A 17,183-nucleotide genomic window follows, 5' to 3' on the forward strand; every position below is an offset into this window, starting at 1 on the left:
TCAATTTAATACTCTTTAAGATCTGATTACAAATACGCTATACCTTCAGAAAATATATGCTCAGGAGACACTCCGTTAGATTTATGTCAGCTGACTTTGCTCCTAGTCTCCAAAAAAGGGCAGCATCAAAAGCCCATTGAACACAGAAGAGATTTCAGGGCGCGGAGTCGAGTGCTTGACCTCAGACACCGTGTAGTGATTATCTCCGTGTGGGCTTCGCTCGGTCCCTCATGCCTGGCCTGGGAGGCTTCGAGAGTGTAGGAATGATTAAAACCCCGCGGATGGCTGAAAGACAGACGGTGTCTGGGCCTTGCCCTGTTTGTTCTTCCTACTGAGTTGGTAGAGTTGTTCAAACTAACAAAAGATAACGGGAATTTGGTTTGTCAATAAACAAGTAGGAAAGCACAACTCTCAGCAAATTAAGCAGAGAAAAGCGGTTGGCGTTAAAAGAAAAATTCATGAATGTTTAACTTCTCCAGGGTCACCATTACCAGAAACCACTCACTCTGACCTCATTTTCAACCGATTTGCAAAGTGCATAATGTCCCATCCTACGAGTGAAGATTTCACAGTGGCAATTGCTTGTCGATGCCAGGAAGGTCCACTGGAAAAAAAATCACACCAACTAACCAGTATCAAACGGATTATAACAACCTTTCAATCTAAATAGTGTAAATGATAGCTAGGCCTTTAACTTTCCCATCTTCATATCATAGGTGCTGGTGCAGAGTGTAGCGATGAGCTGGAATTTCCTTTACCCAAAAAACAACTCGGATAGTTTATATTTTCATTCTTACATAAAAATGCCCTAAGTCCCCTTTGCTGTTAAAAGTGGTGCCTTAAAAATGGAACATGTCATGAGCCTAGAGGGCTGGGGAGCTGGGGAGCTCAGTGGTTAGGAGTGCCTACTCCTCATGCAAGTCAGTTTGATTCCAAGTGCTCATGCTGGCTGGCCAATTATTGCCTGTAACTCCAGTCCCAGGGCATCTCACATCTCTATCCTCAGCCAGCACCTGTGTTCACATACATGTACCCTCAACCCACCTAGGCATTTTAAAAATTAAATTAAAAAAATACTAGTATTTCAGGCCTGTGCTGAAGGTCTAAGAAAGGAAACGGAGCTTCGGTAGTTCCGCTTCACTGTGGTTGGCCCATCGCAGCCATCTCTCTCCCCGCCCCCATCTTCCTTCCATCATCCCGTGTATTGGAATAGGATTAGTTAAATGTCATTTGTATTGTCTTAATAGACTTACTTATCAGGGAGATTTAATCACTACATATTTCCCACTTCAAATTCACTATTGACACACTAAATAAAATGCACATGAAATGTCTCTCTACCTGAGAGATTATAGTGGGGTTTCTCTAAAAGATCAATATCTGACAACCTTATTTAGATTAACACAAATCACATAAGGACAAGTGTCTCTTTTTACTGATTTTTATGGGACCCTTTAAATAGTATTTGAAAGTTTGTTTTTTAGTGTATTTGCATTCGTGAAGCTCTTCATGCTTGGAAGGGCCATGGAAATGACTTCTGTTAATGAATCACATGACCAACCTGTGTGGTGTGTGGAGCCTATGTCTCTTTAGGATGCAAAGCTGAGAATTTTGTATGTGAATTTTGACATTCACCTTGTGGCATTAAGTGAAATTAAGATTCAATGAATATTTGTTAGTTTCCAACAAACTGAATTATTTCCAGTGTGGAAGTGAGCACATTATTCTAAAAGTTTTGGAGGTCATGTAAGTATGTAAGTTACATATTTGTTCCGCTAAAAGAAAACTTTTTCAGAGAATTTAGAAGCTGAAACCCTAATTAAACTGAAAGTCAATATTTTTTTCCCAAGAGCACTCAGAAAACTGCTAGTGGTGTGGAGTGCTACTTTATGAACACGGAGAACTTTGTTCTGCTGTACAGAACATCGGGGAGCAATTCTTACCTTAAGTTTTTAGAAGGACTTTGTACAGATGACCTTTGTCTGACAAAGACTAGAGAACAGAGAGGTTAAATATCTATTCTGTAAACCTTTGTCAACAAAATTTCATTATTATTCTGAGTGGAATCTACTATATTAAAAAATTGATTCCCTTCCCTTACTTTGCTTTTTACTTTTCAAGCAAAAGAACTAAATCCATCTTAAATTGTGTTAGTAACAGTAATATCAAGATGTGAAAAAGCTGAAGTTTTAAGTACATGGTTCCAATGTCATTTCACTCGGTAATTGCTTTAAAAAACAAAAAAACCAAAACCAACCAACCAATCAATACTTGATCTCTTAACAGTTTAACCCACGTGATCTTAGAGTGGACATCTCAAGTGAAACAAGAACTAGATCTCTTCTTCCAAGTGCAGAGAAGGCTTAGCCGGATGGGGAACTAAGCCTGGGTCTTTAATTATTACCTTGGCCTGTTTGTCCAGGACCCAACGCCACTTAGAAATGTTTGTTTTCCATCATGTCCTACGGCCTTGGGGATGTTGCTCCCTCCCTAGTAGAGTCGTCTGTGCCGAGAGCCTCCATGATTCTGCATTATTTGTGTTATGGAAAATTCACAGCTGCCTCTCAACGCTTACTCTGAAGGCAGAGAAGAAAGTGAGCTGTGAGAAATTGCAGTGGTTTTTGTTTTATTTATTAGAGAAAAAAATCTATTGCATTTCTTATGGAAAAGGCAATAATTATCAGGTCAAACCAGACCGGTTTCTAATGCCAATATATAAAAGGTTTAGCTAAACACAATCATTTTTATTATGCCCTTATTTCCTGAGGAGCAAACAGTCTTTTAGGATGGACATTCATGTGTAATAAACTTGAAGAATACACAGGATAAAGAAATCACACATTTTCATTTTCAGGCACAACTGGTCCTGTCCAAGTAATTATCACAGAGACTCCCAGCCAGCCCAATTCCCACCCCATCCAGTGGAATGCACCAGAGCCATCGCACATCACCAAGTACATTCTCAGATGGAGACCCGTGAGTATTAGCTCAGAAGCTGTGCACTCTGGGACTCCTGGCCTTACCAGGTTGGGATAGGGTGCTCTGTGGTTTTGTTTCTGGTTTTGAGTCAACAGAGCTGATCCCTTGTCAGATGGTATTTATATTTTCTTAGTGTCTAGCCAATCTGTGGTCAGTCGAATTGACATGTCGATTTAGGGTTTTTTTGTTTATTTGTTTTGATATCTAGAAGAAATTAGGCCTTTGTGTTAGAAAGGTCTTAGAAGCCACAATGCTTACAACTATTCTCATCCAACGTGGAGAGACAATTTGAAATTTTGATATGCTTTACATTTTGCAACTCCATTAAAGGTAAAATGGCATTTTCAAATTATTTCCAGAGTTTGAAAGCCATTTAAATGAATGTCACCCTTTTGATCAAGTCAACTATACTTTGGTCCTCTAGAGTTATTGAGACAGAAGGGAATGAGGGAATGAGAGAACAGAGGGGCAGAGAAGGGATTATCGCTGGCTTCTGAAAGGAAACAAACCCTAGAGTTTTCTAGCCACCTAGATTCTGAAACTATACTAAGGTTATTAGTCTATTAAACTTTGATGTCTCTTTTTCCTCTCAGACCTGCTCTCTACAAAGTTCATGACATAATTTGAAAAACACTATTTTAGAAGGGAGAAAAAAATATACTTTCTAAAATCACATCTGCCCAATTGTAAATAATCCAAGACAACAGAAAGCGTTTGACTTATGACATTAACTCATGCAGTTGAATTTAAACTCTTTGGGGGAAATCCACGCTGTTGAGATCATTCCTGTCCTTCTTCTGCACTGTGGTGTTCATCGTCTTGAGCTTAACATCTGGCAGTGTCAGTCAGTGATGCTTTCCCCTTCAATATCTTCCCCATCATTTCTCTCTCTTCATCTTTTCATTTTATCGCCATTTTTATTTACTTTGAACTTAACTCTGAAGCATTTTTGCAAAGCCAGTACAAAATGGGGGTTTACAGATAGGTACGAAATACACATTGAATAGAGACATCTTCACGTTCGATTAAATTCTTTAAGTTTTTTCTTTTTTTTTTTTTTTTTGGTTTGGGTTTTGCTGTGTTGTGTTTTGAGGCATGTCTCCTTAGGCCAAGACTAGTTGCATATTCCTTATATAACTGAAGATCTCGAACTGCCTCTACCCGTTGCCTGCTTGATGGCAGGTGTGGTCCATCTGCCCCTCTTTACGTGGTGCTTGAGGTTGAACTGGGCCCATGGCCGTGTTAGGCCAGCACTCTATCACCTGAGCCCTGCCCACGGGTCTCTTTAAAATTTTAACAAAGAATTCCTGCTATTTTGTTTTTATGTAGGCAATCTGAGACTTTACATTCTGATATTTTCTTTTGATGGCCAAGAAACCTTACATTGTAAACAAGTTTTGTTTTTTGTTTTTGGGGTTTTTTTTTGCCAATTTTTAAAGTAATATAATGGCTAATTTCAATTTCTTTCAACATATTTGAGCCAAACCTTAAATTTAAAGAGTACTTGGATCACTTTCATTTATCTTCAAAATAAAAACTGGCACTAGAACATTTGAAGCATGTACAAACTTGATTGGATAACATTTTTTTAAAAAAAAAATCTCCGGGCATTAAACATGTATTTGATATTTAAACCGCTTTAGAATATTTACACTTAAAAGGACTTCTTGTTTGAAGTCTGGGTGTTTCTTTTCCAAACCGTCTATTGCAATGAGTTTTGTGGTCCATGACATATTAATGAAGTTGGACAGGATATAAGAATGTAAACCGGAGGGAAAAGATTAAATAAACTGAGTTATATTCTTCTGCAGTCATTCCCAGAGCTGGCTAACCTCTCTCAATAGGTTGTTCATTTCCGAGGATGAGTCACACAACCAGACAAGTTGAATCTTGTTTGTGATGGCCCCAGGATCTGAGTCAAGCCAATATTATGCTTTCCAGTGTCTCTATAAGGCAAGGAACTTGAACTGTATCCTGCCAAGTTGAAAGATAGAGTGTGTGGCCTTTTCTCACTTCAGAGAGAAATGGGTCTCGGTTTACTGGAAAAGTTGAAAGAGGCTGAATTGAGGATGCTGGTATTCAATTATTCAATAATTGGCTGTAGGGAGGTGTTCAGCACCTCAACTGTGTAACTCTGAAAAACACGCTTTAACTATTTCTCCGCCTGTAAAGGGGGAGCAGTGGTGTGTTCACTTCTGGCAGGGAGATGGAGATTAGCTTGAAAAGCAAGCACAGCACCCTGGGTACATGGTAAACGACTTGGCCGGGTAATTAATTAACACCAACAAACTCGGTAGAGGCCCCTCTGAATCAAGTTTCCCACCATTGTCTTCCAAAACGGAGCTGTGAGAATCCTTTGTTCTTCTTTGAAGATTACTGAGCACCATCCTGGAATGTCGGTCGCCACCAACACTTACGGCATATGTTCTTTTTAAACTGTCAGAAAACCTCTACGGGCCGCTGGAAAGAAGCCACCATTCCAGGCCACCTCAATTCCTATACCATCAAAGGCCTGACCCCGGGTGTGGTGTATGAGGGTCAGCTCATCAGCATCCAGCAGTATGGACACAGAGAAGTGACGCGTTTTGACTTCACCACCAGCGCCAGCACACCTGTGACCAGTACGTAGCCAGCATCTTCGGGGCTGTGCCATTCTTGGGGCCGTGCCTGCGTGGCTCAGACATAGGCTCCGTGCAGGAGGTTCTCTCCTCAGCTGCTTTCTTTCATAAATGGCACCTGTATTTTCTTCTCAACATCTTCCGTGCACAGAGAGCATTCTAGATAACCAAACCGGTTTTCATTCCCCTTCCTCTAGGCAACACAGTGACGGGAGAGACTACGCCCTTTTCTCCCGTTGTGGCCACTTCTGAGTCTGTAACTGAAATCACAGCCAGCAGCTTTGTGGTCTCGTGGGTCTCAGCTTCTGACACTGTGTCCGGATTCCGGGTGGAGTATGAGCTGAGCGAGGAGGGCGATGAACCACAGTACCTTGGTGAGTGGGATGTGTGGCTGGTTCCGTGCAGGTTAATAGATGCTTGCCTGGGAGAATTTTGGTCACTGGAACTACTCCACAGTTCTGACTGAAGACACTCCTTCCATAAAAGCAAGGAGAGAGCTGGATCCTCTCTGACCAGGCTGGGATTCCTCATTTGTCTGCATAAGGGACCAGAACGAGACATGCAGCTGACAATGTTAACTTTTATTCATGCATAGCTACCGTCTTTTATGCTTTTTAAAGAGCCTAGTGATTGGGGAATCTTTTCAAATGCTAGCCTAGTGCCAATGAGATGGCTCAGTGAGCGAAGGTCCTCACTCCCAAGCCCAACAACCTGAGTTCATCCCTGGATGAAAGGAGAGGATGGAGTCCCACAAGTTGTTTGACTGCTAGTCCTCTGACCCCACATCCCACATGTGTGCTGTGGCATTCAAACCAGAGCCTCTCCCTCGAATAAATGCAATAATAAAAAGATACTGGGCATACTTGTGTGAATGGGACCCAGGTCATAAAAATGAATATCCTTCCTCCCCATCCCATCATTCTTCCACCCATGGCCACTACCCTGATTTCTAACGACAGCTATAGGGAAAAAATCAGGGAGGTTATTAAAAATTACACATCTTTAGGGGGAGAAATGGAAAATGAAAGAATATTCATTGGAAATTTCAGGCTCTTCACTAGTATTCCTCCTGGTCTTTCCCCCTATGAATATAGAGTTCTTAAAAGCCATAGATGGTTGACTCCTGGCCACTAACCTCTCCCTTGATGGTTGGCTCCTGGCCACTAACCTCTCCCTTTCTGTTACAGATCTTCCAAGCACAGCCACTTCTGTGAACATCCCTGACCTGCTCCCAGGCAGGAAGTACATCGTCAATGTCTATCAGATATCAGAAGAGGGAGAACAGAGCTTGATCCTGTCTACATCACAGACAACAGGTGTGTGTGTGTGTGTGTGTGTGTGTGCATTAAACCATGTTCAAAGAATCTTCAGTGTGGGCTATGCTGGGGGATATGACACATATGTGTTATCCCAGGCTTGGGAGGCAGAGGCTGTTCCAGGCTGGTGTACATTACCAGACACTAAAAACAGTTTTGAACAGCTTTTATTATTTTATTATTATTATTATTATTATTATTATTATTATTATTATTATTATTATAGTAAAGCATGGTCTTGTAGCAATGCTGACCGCCTTTCTTTTTCTGTTAGCACCTGATGCTCCTCCAGACCCTACCGTGGACCAGGTTGATGATACTTCAATTGTTGTTCGCTGGAGCAGACCCCAGGCACCCATCACAGGTCATCTTTGGCTTCTGTTTACTTGGATATATAGATGTGGACTGAGGAAATTCTGATGTGATTGGCACCACCTTTAAAACTTCCACTTAAGTGCTTAAAAGTGTGTGTGTGTGTGTGTGTGTGTGTGTGTGTACACATCAAATCTTCCAGGGCTACTTCATTATGAATTGTTTTCTTTCAAATCCATTTACCACCCCCTCAGCCCCCAACACCTCCAGCCCTGTGTCTCACTGAAGCAGCTTGCAAGGCCTGCAGAGGTAGACTGTCCCTGCAAGCCTGGGATTCAGTGCTGAAGAGAGAGCTGAGTGGCTGCTTAGCTTCATCAGTGAAGTTCACAAAAGGTGCAGACAGTGCCCAGACTCGGTTATTAGCTCCCCGCCCACAGTTCCAGAAAGAGAAATCAGTGTACCCTCTCACCTCGCTGCTTCACTAATTGATAGGTCTCTGTCTTCGAGGATATTTATTGTTAAAAGATCTGGATTGCTTCTCTGATCTCTGTGCTAATCAGGCATCATCATAGGAAATGATAACCCTGGAAGACCCCCAAAAGAATCTTGCTGATTCTTAACAGTCAAACAAATGCAGAGGGCCATTAGAAAGGAGAGATGTATTATTTGCCTAGCCTCGGCTTCACAAGACTATGTAGCTAGACACTTTTCTCCTAAACCTGCAGGGTACAGAATCGTCTATTCTCCGTCAGTCGAAGGCAGTAGCACGGAGCTCAACCTTCCTGAAACGGCCAACTCCGTCACCCTCAGTGACCTGCAGCCCGGTGTACAGTACAACATCACCATCTATGCCGTGGAGGAGAACCAAGAGAGCACGCCTGTGTTCATCCAGCAAGAGACTACTGGCACCCCACGATCTGGTAACTTCAAAATGCCATCTCCCCTGCTGTCTGACCCTGTAGGACTCTACCAGACAGCAGCTCTAACCTTCCAGAAGAAGAAAAAGCATACATGGATCATATTCATCCCCTTAGCTTCCAGGGAGGACCAAGGTGCAAGTCACATGACTGGCAGGACCTTGAGAGCAAGCTGTTTCTGTCTCTAGCAATTTTGACATTCCTATCACTTAAATCAGCAGTTTACAACCTTCCTAATGCTGTAACCTAAATTTAATACAGTTCGTTGTGTTGTGGTGACCCCCAACATAAAATTATTTTTATTGCTATTTCATAACTAATTTTGGGTACTGTTATGAATCATAAATATTTCTGTTTTCTGAGTACCGCTGACCTAAATGCTGAAATGTCAGTACTAGGAAGGAACTTATCAAAGTCAAATATTAGGTTTTCTGGTTAAAAAATGGCAACATCTCATTTTATTTTCCTAAGACACCTAAGAACTGCTTAATCTTTTCTCTTAAATTACCATAAAATGAGCCAATTAAACAAATACACCACGGTTTTTCTGTAGGTATCTTAAAGTGAAAGCATTTTTTATTTTTGGTATTTCAACTTCTTGCTTTTATGCTATAAACATCTATAGACACTAGATAAAGATTCCAGCATCCATTAGACTAACCACAAATATTGATGCACAAAAAAAGCCTATTTTTAGTATTGGCCAAGAATGAATGGACCTAAGAAATGATGTTTAGCAACAACCTTAAGTGGGCTTTATGAATGACACATTTCTCTTGTCTACTAGATAAAGTTCCCCCTCCCAGGGACCTGCAGTTTGTGGAAGTGACCGATGTGAAAGTCACCATCATGTGGACGCCTCCTGATAGTGTGGTTACTGGCTACCGCGTGGATGTCCTCCCTGTCAACCTGCCTGGGGAGCATGGGCAGAGACTGCCCGTGAGCAGGAACACCTTTGCTGAGATCGTCGGGCTGACCCCCGGGGTCACGTACCAGTTCAACGTCTTTGCTGTGAACCAGGGCAGGGAGAGCAAACCTCTGACTGCACAGCAGACCACCAGTACGTCCCATTCCCGCCAGCCTGCCTGTCTTCTTGCCCTGCCCCCGAGCTCTACACCCCTCAGGTCTACCTGTGAGGCTCTACATGCTGCTCACTCTCAGTCTCTTAATGCTTAGCAGTTACCAGGCAGGGGTGTGTGGCTCAGTGGTAGAATGTGTGCCTGGCATGTGCCAGGCCCTGGAATATATCCCTAGCACCACAGTGAGTTAATAAATTAGACATCTAAGCATTTTGTAATGCCGGGCACCAAGTTAGCTGTTCATTTCTTCACCAGAAATGTACAAAAGAAAATGTGACTTCTCTTGGGAATGGGAAGAAACTTGAAATCCTTTTCAGCCCCGTATCTAGGAAGTGACAGAAGTGTCTCTAAACTGCCTTTCAGGTTCCAAAGCTCATGTGATGCTCATACCGTCTCTGGAATGTTCCTAAAAGATGTTTTAACTTCCCATAGGAAACCCAGTTATCATCCTCAAAAGAAAAGAAAAGTGATAATCTATGTAATTCCTTCTGGTAGTAAAAGTTCCCCAGTGTTTCACCTTGAGACTGGGGTCCTGTGGATCTGTTTTAACTGTTGCAATCAGGTCTCTGCGAGAGAGCTTTTATTTCCCCAGAAGAAGACTAGTCAGTCAGCATACGCCTTAGCATGTTGCCTGCAGTATGTACCAAGCTTTCCTTGCTCTGAGTCTGTTGACTCACCCCTCCCTTAACCTTTCTGGCCCAAAGCAAATTATGGGGTTTGCAAAGTGTTTGTTTTGCTTTTTTTTTAAAAAAAAAAACAAAACAAAATACTGTCACTATAGTGTTACTGTAATTTCCAAGGGTGCTGGGTAAATCTTGCTGGGAAAATTAGCCTTTCCAAAGACAACAGACCAGGAAAAAAGGTCAATGAATTCTCATAACTGACAGGATTTCGGCAAAATTCTACATCATCCCCACCCAGTCCCCAGGAGCCTCAGTTTCCAGGGCTGTGGTTCTGACTTTAGTTGCAACCTTGAGGAGTGAGAACTTGGAATATTTAATCAAGCATGGTAATTATTGTCCTAAACATTTCATCTTGGTTTTGTTTTCCAGAACTTGATGCTCCCACGAACCTCCAGTTTGTCAACGAAACTGACAGAACGGTTCTGGTGACCTGGACCCCTCCTCGGGCCCGGATAGCAGGGTACCGACTGACGGTGGGCCTGACTCGAGGAGGCCAGCCCAAGCAGTACAATGTGGGGCCTTCAGCCTCCAAGTATCCCCTGAGAAATCTACAGCCTGGGTCTGAGTACACTGTGACCCTGGTGGCTGTGAAAGGGAACCAACAGAGCCCCAAAACCACCGGAGTCTTTACTACCTGTAAGTTGAAACTCAAATGCCTTTCTTTAGCGAAGCTACGTGTTTTTAACTATGTTGACTTTTTCCGTCCTTCCGCTTTTTAAAAGTTAATTTAAAAGCCATATTGCATCATCTGTAGCAGGGCCACTGGGAGCGCGCCCCATGGACTGGCTGCTCTGTGACTGTTTGTGACCGAGCTGCTGTAAGGTACAGAGCTTTGCCAGAAGGGGCGTCACATTGCATGGCCTTTGCTCGGGCTGGCCAATGTTTCGAAGCAAGGTTTTCTTGCTAAAGGAAGCAGTGTGTGAATTTGCAGGTATTTCCAAGTTCCTCCTGTGCTCCTGGGCTAACGCTGAGAGTCAGGAGGGCTTGGGAGATGGCTCAGTGGATAAAGTACGTGTTGCTTACATGCGAGGACCTGAGTTCAGTTCTCCAGCACAGACATAAAAGGCCAGGTTCAGTGGTGCATACTTTGTAATCCTAGCACTGGGAGACAGAGGGCGGCTCACAACCAGTGTTGTTGCTCGTCAGTAGCTCTCCAAAACTACACAGCGGAGGCCAGGTGTGCTGGTGCACAGCTCTCATCCCAGTACTCAGGAGGCAAAGACAGGTGGATCTCAGTGAGTTCGAAGCAGCCCGGTGTACATAGCGATTTCCAGGATAATCAGGACTACATGGAGAGACTCTGTCTTTATATATAGTACAAACAGATAGAGGGAAGTTCCTTGATGCCCACCTCAGACATGTAGACTGTGCACACGTGCGTGCACACAAGGAAGAAAGTATGGACTAAATGCTAGCAGACAGAATATAATCAGTATTTAATAGAATTAGTATCATCCCATTATTCTGGACATCAAATGAAAGTCATTTATGTAAACAGGAAAACACCCATGGTTTGAGCAGACACCCACAAACAGAGTGCAAGGCTAAACAAATGATTTCTTTGAGAGCCTGGGCTGCCACAGGCTACAGTACTTCACAGAGCTGGGGCCTGGCTCCCCTTCCTCTTCCCTAAACTGTAAATTTCACAGGGAGGAAAAAAATACAGGAATTTTTGGCCATGACTATTCGTTTTACTCAACATTTTAGAAGAAGTTTTTTTAATCTCTTATTTGGCTGTATCCTATTAAAGGCCTATATTCACAGGCCGTTTCTCTACTAAGTACACTCCATTTCCATGACAAAGAGTTATAAGACCTTCCTGCTGAACACTTATCTATTGTTTTCTACTTGACGTTTTGAATTACAGAGGCACCTAACACAAGCCTGCTTTTGGCCCTTAATGCTGCATTTCCCCCAGTTCTCAGCTTTTCAGGAACTTTCAAGTCTTCTTGGACTAATTTTGAAATAGGGATCCTCAAAAGCATTAAAGCGTAATCAAAGGGGCTGGAAAGATGGCTCAGCGGTTAAGAGCACTGACTCTTTAACCTCTTCCAGAGGACCCGGGTTCAATTCCTACATGGCAGTTTATAGCTATCTGGGACTCCAGTTCCAGGGGACCTGACACCCTCACACAGACATACACATAGGCAGAACACCAGTGCACATAAAATAAACATAAAATTTTGGGGAAAAAATGTAATCTCAGCCAAGTGTGGTGGCAGATGCCTTTAACCCCAGCACTCAGTAGTAGGTAGCTGCAGGCTTATCTGTGTGAGTTCAAGGCCAGCCTGGGCTACACTAGGGAGATCCTGAACAGTCAGGGCTATTTAGAGAAAGCCTGTCTTAAACAAAACAAAACAAGGAAAAAAAAACCCAAAAAAGCAAAAGACAAACAAACAAAAAACCAAACAAAGTAAATTAAAAATAAATAAAAATAATAACCTAGAAAAAACTTAGTTTGTAAATTACTCTGGAGTTTCCCTGAGAAGATCTGCTACCCACTGTCCTGCACAGGAATCTGAGGTTTACCAACTTACTTGCATGCCTGTTTGATGGTGTGAGTCTGAACAATGAAGGCTCTTCCCTACGAATGTGTTAATCAGAAGCTAATGAAGTCTGCTTTTCGTGTACAAGAGAATTCACTTGAAATTTCGCTATTTTATGCTGCCTGGTTTTGAGGTCATCTGAGATCCACTCTCAGGAAGTTAATGTCTGTTTTTCTTCAAATGCCCATTTTTTTTCTAATAGATGTCCTTCAAGTGAATCAGGTTGGAGGTGTCAGTGCACATTGCCTGCTAATGGACAGCTTCTGGGTGTAATAGTAAAATCCGTATTAGCTGCAGATTAACTAACATACTTCATTGTGCATAGTGTCCTTTCGCAAAACTTTTGGGTAGATGGGTGATTGAAGGATAAACGGTGCAAAGGCTCAAACTTAAACAAACCGGTGTAAGGCAGGGGTTACTTGCACAAGTCTATTCAGACCTCAGCTATAACAGCAGCAGGGCCTATGAGCTTCAGTTTCGGGAGCTTTAGTAAATCCGACCTTGGAAACAACTTTCCTGAGTTTTATATCTCATGTTACACTCTTAAGAGCAATCGTGAGAAAAGCTGGGAGAATAAGCTACTTCTGAGGGGAATCATCCAGCCTTTTGTATCGAGGGCATATTTTTATTTCTCAACAGCTAGATTGGTCCTCACCTAACAATCCCTGCCAGAACCCATAATTCATACTTACAGGAGCATCCTTTGTTTGACATCAGTTTGTGGGTTTGTGGTTCTGGGATCTTCCTGTAATGGTCTGCCTGGGCAAGGGAGTATCGTCGCAGACGGGGCAAAATTTAGTTGTCTGGGTCTAGGAACAGAAAATGCCTAGTCCAGGTGAAAGGAATTGACTGTTCTGAATTGATTTTGTTTGTTTGCTTTGGTTTGTTTTTGTTTTTAGAGACAGGGTTTCTCTGATAGCCCTGGCTGTTCTGGAACTTACTTTGTAGATCAGGCTGGCCACAAACTCAGAGTTTTGTCTGCCTTTGCTACCCTAGTACTGGGGAAGGATAATCCATTTTGGTTATTTCTTGGGGGCAGTTAAAAATGGTCACCCAGGACTGGCTCAGGTCTTTTCAAAAAGTTGGCAGCAGGCGAGCGATATATGAATTCAGGTCACCAATCCGAGTTACCTCAAGTGCCATCAAGATAGCGTACTTCTGAAGCAGCTGCTATCACAGTAGGTAGTGAGGGCAGTACTCGGTCCAGCAACTACAGCAGTCTCTCCATACGTATTTGATTCTTACTTCCACATCCCATTTTAAAATAAAAATTAAAAATGAGACCATACATCCAAACTGAGAAGATAAACGCGGAAGAATTGTAATATTGGATCTGAATTCTCATGTCATACAAAAAAAAAAATAATAATAGTGCCAAGCTGAGCAGAGTGAAAGATGACAGCATTTTCATCCTTGTCTGGGGTTGGAGTGGAACGGAGTTGGAAGGGTGCCTTCCTGGGTTTGATCTCCAGCACTTACACCATATTGGGGTGTACACCTAGATTACAGGGAAGTGGGGGGTGGAGTTAGGCTAGCCTGAGCTACATGAAACCCTGAATAAACAAAGAAGAGAGAGAAAGAAACAAGCAAGAAATTAATCCTCGTTTGTATGACTGGAGGGTAATTAACCATTCATAATTTATGTAAATACATTCTGTGCAGTTTATTCCAGTAGGAAAAGAATTCATCTAGAAAACCGGAGTAAGAGTAAACGGGGCTATCAAAGCACTTAGCAAACAACTTTGAATTGAACAACTCAGATATCTTGGTTTCTGGGGTCTTGCTATTCTACATTTATAATCAAACCTGCAAGGTGCTTGGAAACATTTATCTTAATTCTGCATACATACTTCTCTTTTAAATTTTTATTTTTTAAAATAGCCGGGCATTGGTGGCGCACGCGTTTAGTCCCAGCACTGAGGGAGGCAGATGCAGGTGGATCTCTGTGAGTTCGAGGCCAGTCTGGTCTACAGAGGGCATTCCAGGACAGCCAGAACTATACAGAGAAACTCTTTCTCAAAAACCAAAAATAAAATAAAATAAAAAGTTGTGTGTATGTGTGGGGGAAGGGTAGGTATGTGCATGAGGAGTGTGGGTGCTCAGAGAATCCAGAAGAGGGTGTTGGATGTGTGACCCGTGGCTCAATTTCCAGTTGGTTGTGAGCTACCTATTGTGGGTGCTAGAAACAGAACACAGGTCCTCTGCAAAAGCAGTATTTATTTATCTTAATGGCTGAATCTTATCTCTGGCCCACGTATTTTTAAAAAATTAGTATATTCACTAAATTTTTTTTTTAAAACAAATGATATTAGGATATCAAGCATGCATACTTTTGTTGTTTTAGGTACCAAAAGTCTATAGTATTATTATTCTGATGGTCCATCACATGCCTAAGGGGTGAATCTTTAGAACTTGTAGCGTGTCTTAATAGTGTCAGAATCTCCAGTTGCATCTAAAGGTGATTTTCCACTCTTGTGAAATGATTCAGCACGAAGCTGCACCTGTGGTTTTCTTGTTCATGAAGGCAAAGGGAGAAAGCGGGAGGCTGCTAATGCGTGCTGAGCAGGTGTGTGATTTTAAGGGGTCTTATGCTGATTAAAAGCTAAGAGATCATAAAAGCCATGAAATGGAATGGGACCAACTGTCAGGTCACCTAGCACCTTGTTTTACTCACATGTGAGTGACAGGTCCTTGCCCAAAATCCAAGCCCCAGCCCAATATCGGGCCTGCAAAACCACCACCCCGTTGTCACCACGACCTACGTGACTTGGTCTTGCACGATACTGGTTCTAAAGCAGTGATACTCAGCATCTCAGCTGATGAAGGATCTCGGGCTACGTTCTCTGTCCATTTGCTGATTACACCACAGTTCTAGTTAAAATGCTTGGTAATCTGCAGTCCAGGCCGACACCTGTGAGCCTGAGGTTTTGAACCTCGTGCTGGTTCCTTTGCAGTGCAACCGTCACGCTCCATTCCGCCTTACCACACTGAGGTGACGGAGACCACCATCGTGATCACCTGGACCCCCGTTCCCAGGATTGGCTTCAAGGTGAGTCTCAGGCGTATCATGACTACAGCCCTGAAGTGCCTTCCCATGTCTGCCTGTGGGAGAGACAGTCACATCCCAGAGACTTAGGCTTATGCTAAGCTCTATCTATGCTCCTGCTCCAGGGCCTTGGGAGAGCCAGGCCTTGCCACACTGGGGCTTTTTTTTTTTTTTTTTCTGTTTTGCGGAGGAAGAAAGTCATTAGCATGGAATTATATATAGTGCCTGTTGTTTTGTATTGTTTTCTGTCCTTTCCCCCAGGGAACTCCATTTTCAAAATAAAAATCTAGGAAAACTTCATTTGATGTGTTGCTCTAAATGGGTGTCAAGAAGCTTACGAAAGTCAATTTGGGAATACCAGTTAAACTCAGAGTCACTTCAAAACCACATTTTTATCCAATCAGTTTCCTCTCAACTTGTTCAAAGCCCTGTGGGTGAATTTCTTAATAGGAGTTAAAATTGAGGTCTTCGTTTTAGATATCCGGAGTCATGTTCTTTAAAGTAATGATAGCGGAAAAGGGATGAATACGAATGAATGTGTTTTAAAGAATCCCATCCTTTGGCATTCAAAGGACAGAAAAAAGAAATGTTTATTATGCCCTGAAATCAAAGCCTGATAGTTTAAAAGGGAGGAAAAAAAGAGAGATTGAAGGTCACTTTGTTATTTAGTATGCAAATAGCCATATTGATGACTGTGCTCCTCAAATAGAGGAGTTCTTTTTATGCAGACCGCCAGTGCACCTTTTAAAGTTTCTCTTAATAATGTCATTCAGAGTTTTAGAGCCCACAGAGAATATGAAGAATTTCTCTTGAATTGAATACTGTTTGATAATATTACCTGGGCTTTTGAAGTCAGGAACACCCTTCATGGGAATGTGTTTTTCATTTCCCAGTGTCAGAGTGATTGGTAACAACTGGAAAGTTAACTGTGTGTGAGGAACTCTTTAAAGGCAGAGCCCAGGGGGTTTCTTCCCTGTGGACTGCTGGTGTGGACCAGAAGGTTGCTCGTCAAACAGCTGTAATGACATTTCTATTATAAACGGCCCTAGTGCCAAAGGAAGACACTCTCCAGTTAATTGCAGAATAACCGCAGTGAGCCCCCACCTCCCTACCTGCCCAGGCAGAGCCCAGTGTGCACATGTAACGGAGCTCCTGCTGTGTGAGTGTACCTGCAACCTCTTGGGGCTCGGCAATATCCGTCCTTCATGTTGGTTTTGCTTCCCTCCGTCCAGCTGGGCGTGCGACCAAGCCAGGGAGGCGAAGCACCCCGAGAAGTGACTTCAGAAACTGGAAGCATCGTTGTATCTGGCTTGACTCCAGGCGTGGAATACACTTACACCATCCAAGTCCTGAGAGATGGCCAGGAGAGGGACGCACCGATTGTCAACAGAGTGGTGACCCGTAGGAAGAACTTCCCTTTTTCTCTTAACTTTTAAACTATTTAAAGCCAGGTGTGGTAGTGCAGGCCTTTGACCCTGGTGCGCGGGAGGTGAGAAAGGAGGGTCAGATGTTCAAGGCCAGCCCCACCTACACCAAAAGTTGGAGCCCAAAGAGCTGGTGTCATAATACACACCTCGAACACCAGCGATTTGGGAGGCAGAAAGGGGCAAGTATTTGAGAGTTTGAAGCTCGCCTGGTCTATAGTGAGTTCTAGGCCAACCAGGGCTGCACAGTGAGGGCAAAGAAA

At 42.9% G+C, this 17,183-nt stretch overlaps 1 protein-coding gene across 12 annotated transcripts in view; it reads left to right on the forward strand.

Annotated features, from left to right (window-relative positions):
* The window catches only part of Fn1 (fibronectin 1), a 68,607-nt gene that overhangs the window by 16,967 nt on the left and 34,457 nt on the right, over positions 1-17,183 (forward strand). For all 12 annotated transcript variants that reach the window (XM_057763307.1, XM_057763308.1, XM_057763313.1 and 9 more), the window contains exons 13-22: positions 2,855-2,976; positions 5,423-5,600; positions 5,795-5,971; positions 6,785-6,913; positions 7,188-7,277; positions 7,951-8,145; positions 8,930-9,202; positions 10,274-10,540; positions 15,405-15,499; positions 16,729-16,897. In XM_057763307.1, coding sequence (XP_057619290.1) covers positions 2,855-2,976; positions 5,423-5,600; positions 5,795-5,971; positions 6,785-6,913; positions 7,188-7,277; positions 7,951-8,145; positions 8,930-9,202; positions 10,274-10,540; positions 15,405-15,499; positions 16,729-16,897 — 1,695 coding nt within the window. The remainder of the gene's footprint in view (positions 1-2,854; positions 2,977-5,422; positions 5,601-5,794; positions 5,972-6,784; positions 6,914-7,187; positions 7,278-7,950; positions 8,146-8,929; positions 9,203-10,273; positions 10,541-15,404; positions 15,500-16,728; positions 16,898-17,183) is intronic.

The sequence above is a fragment of the Chionomys nivalis genome, chromosome 2 (genome assembly GCF_950005125.1).
Source record: "Chionomys nivalis chromosome 2, mChiNiv1.1, whole genome shotgun sequence".
NCBI classification, from domain to species: Eukaryota; Metazoa; Chordata; class Mammalia; order Rodentia; family Cricetidae; genus Chionomys; species Chionomys nivalis.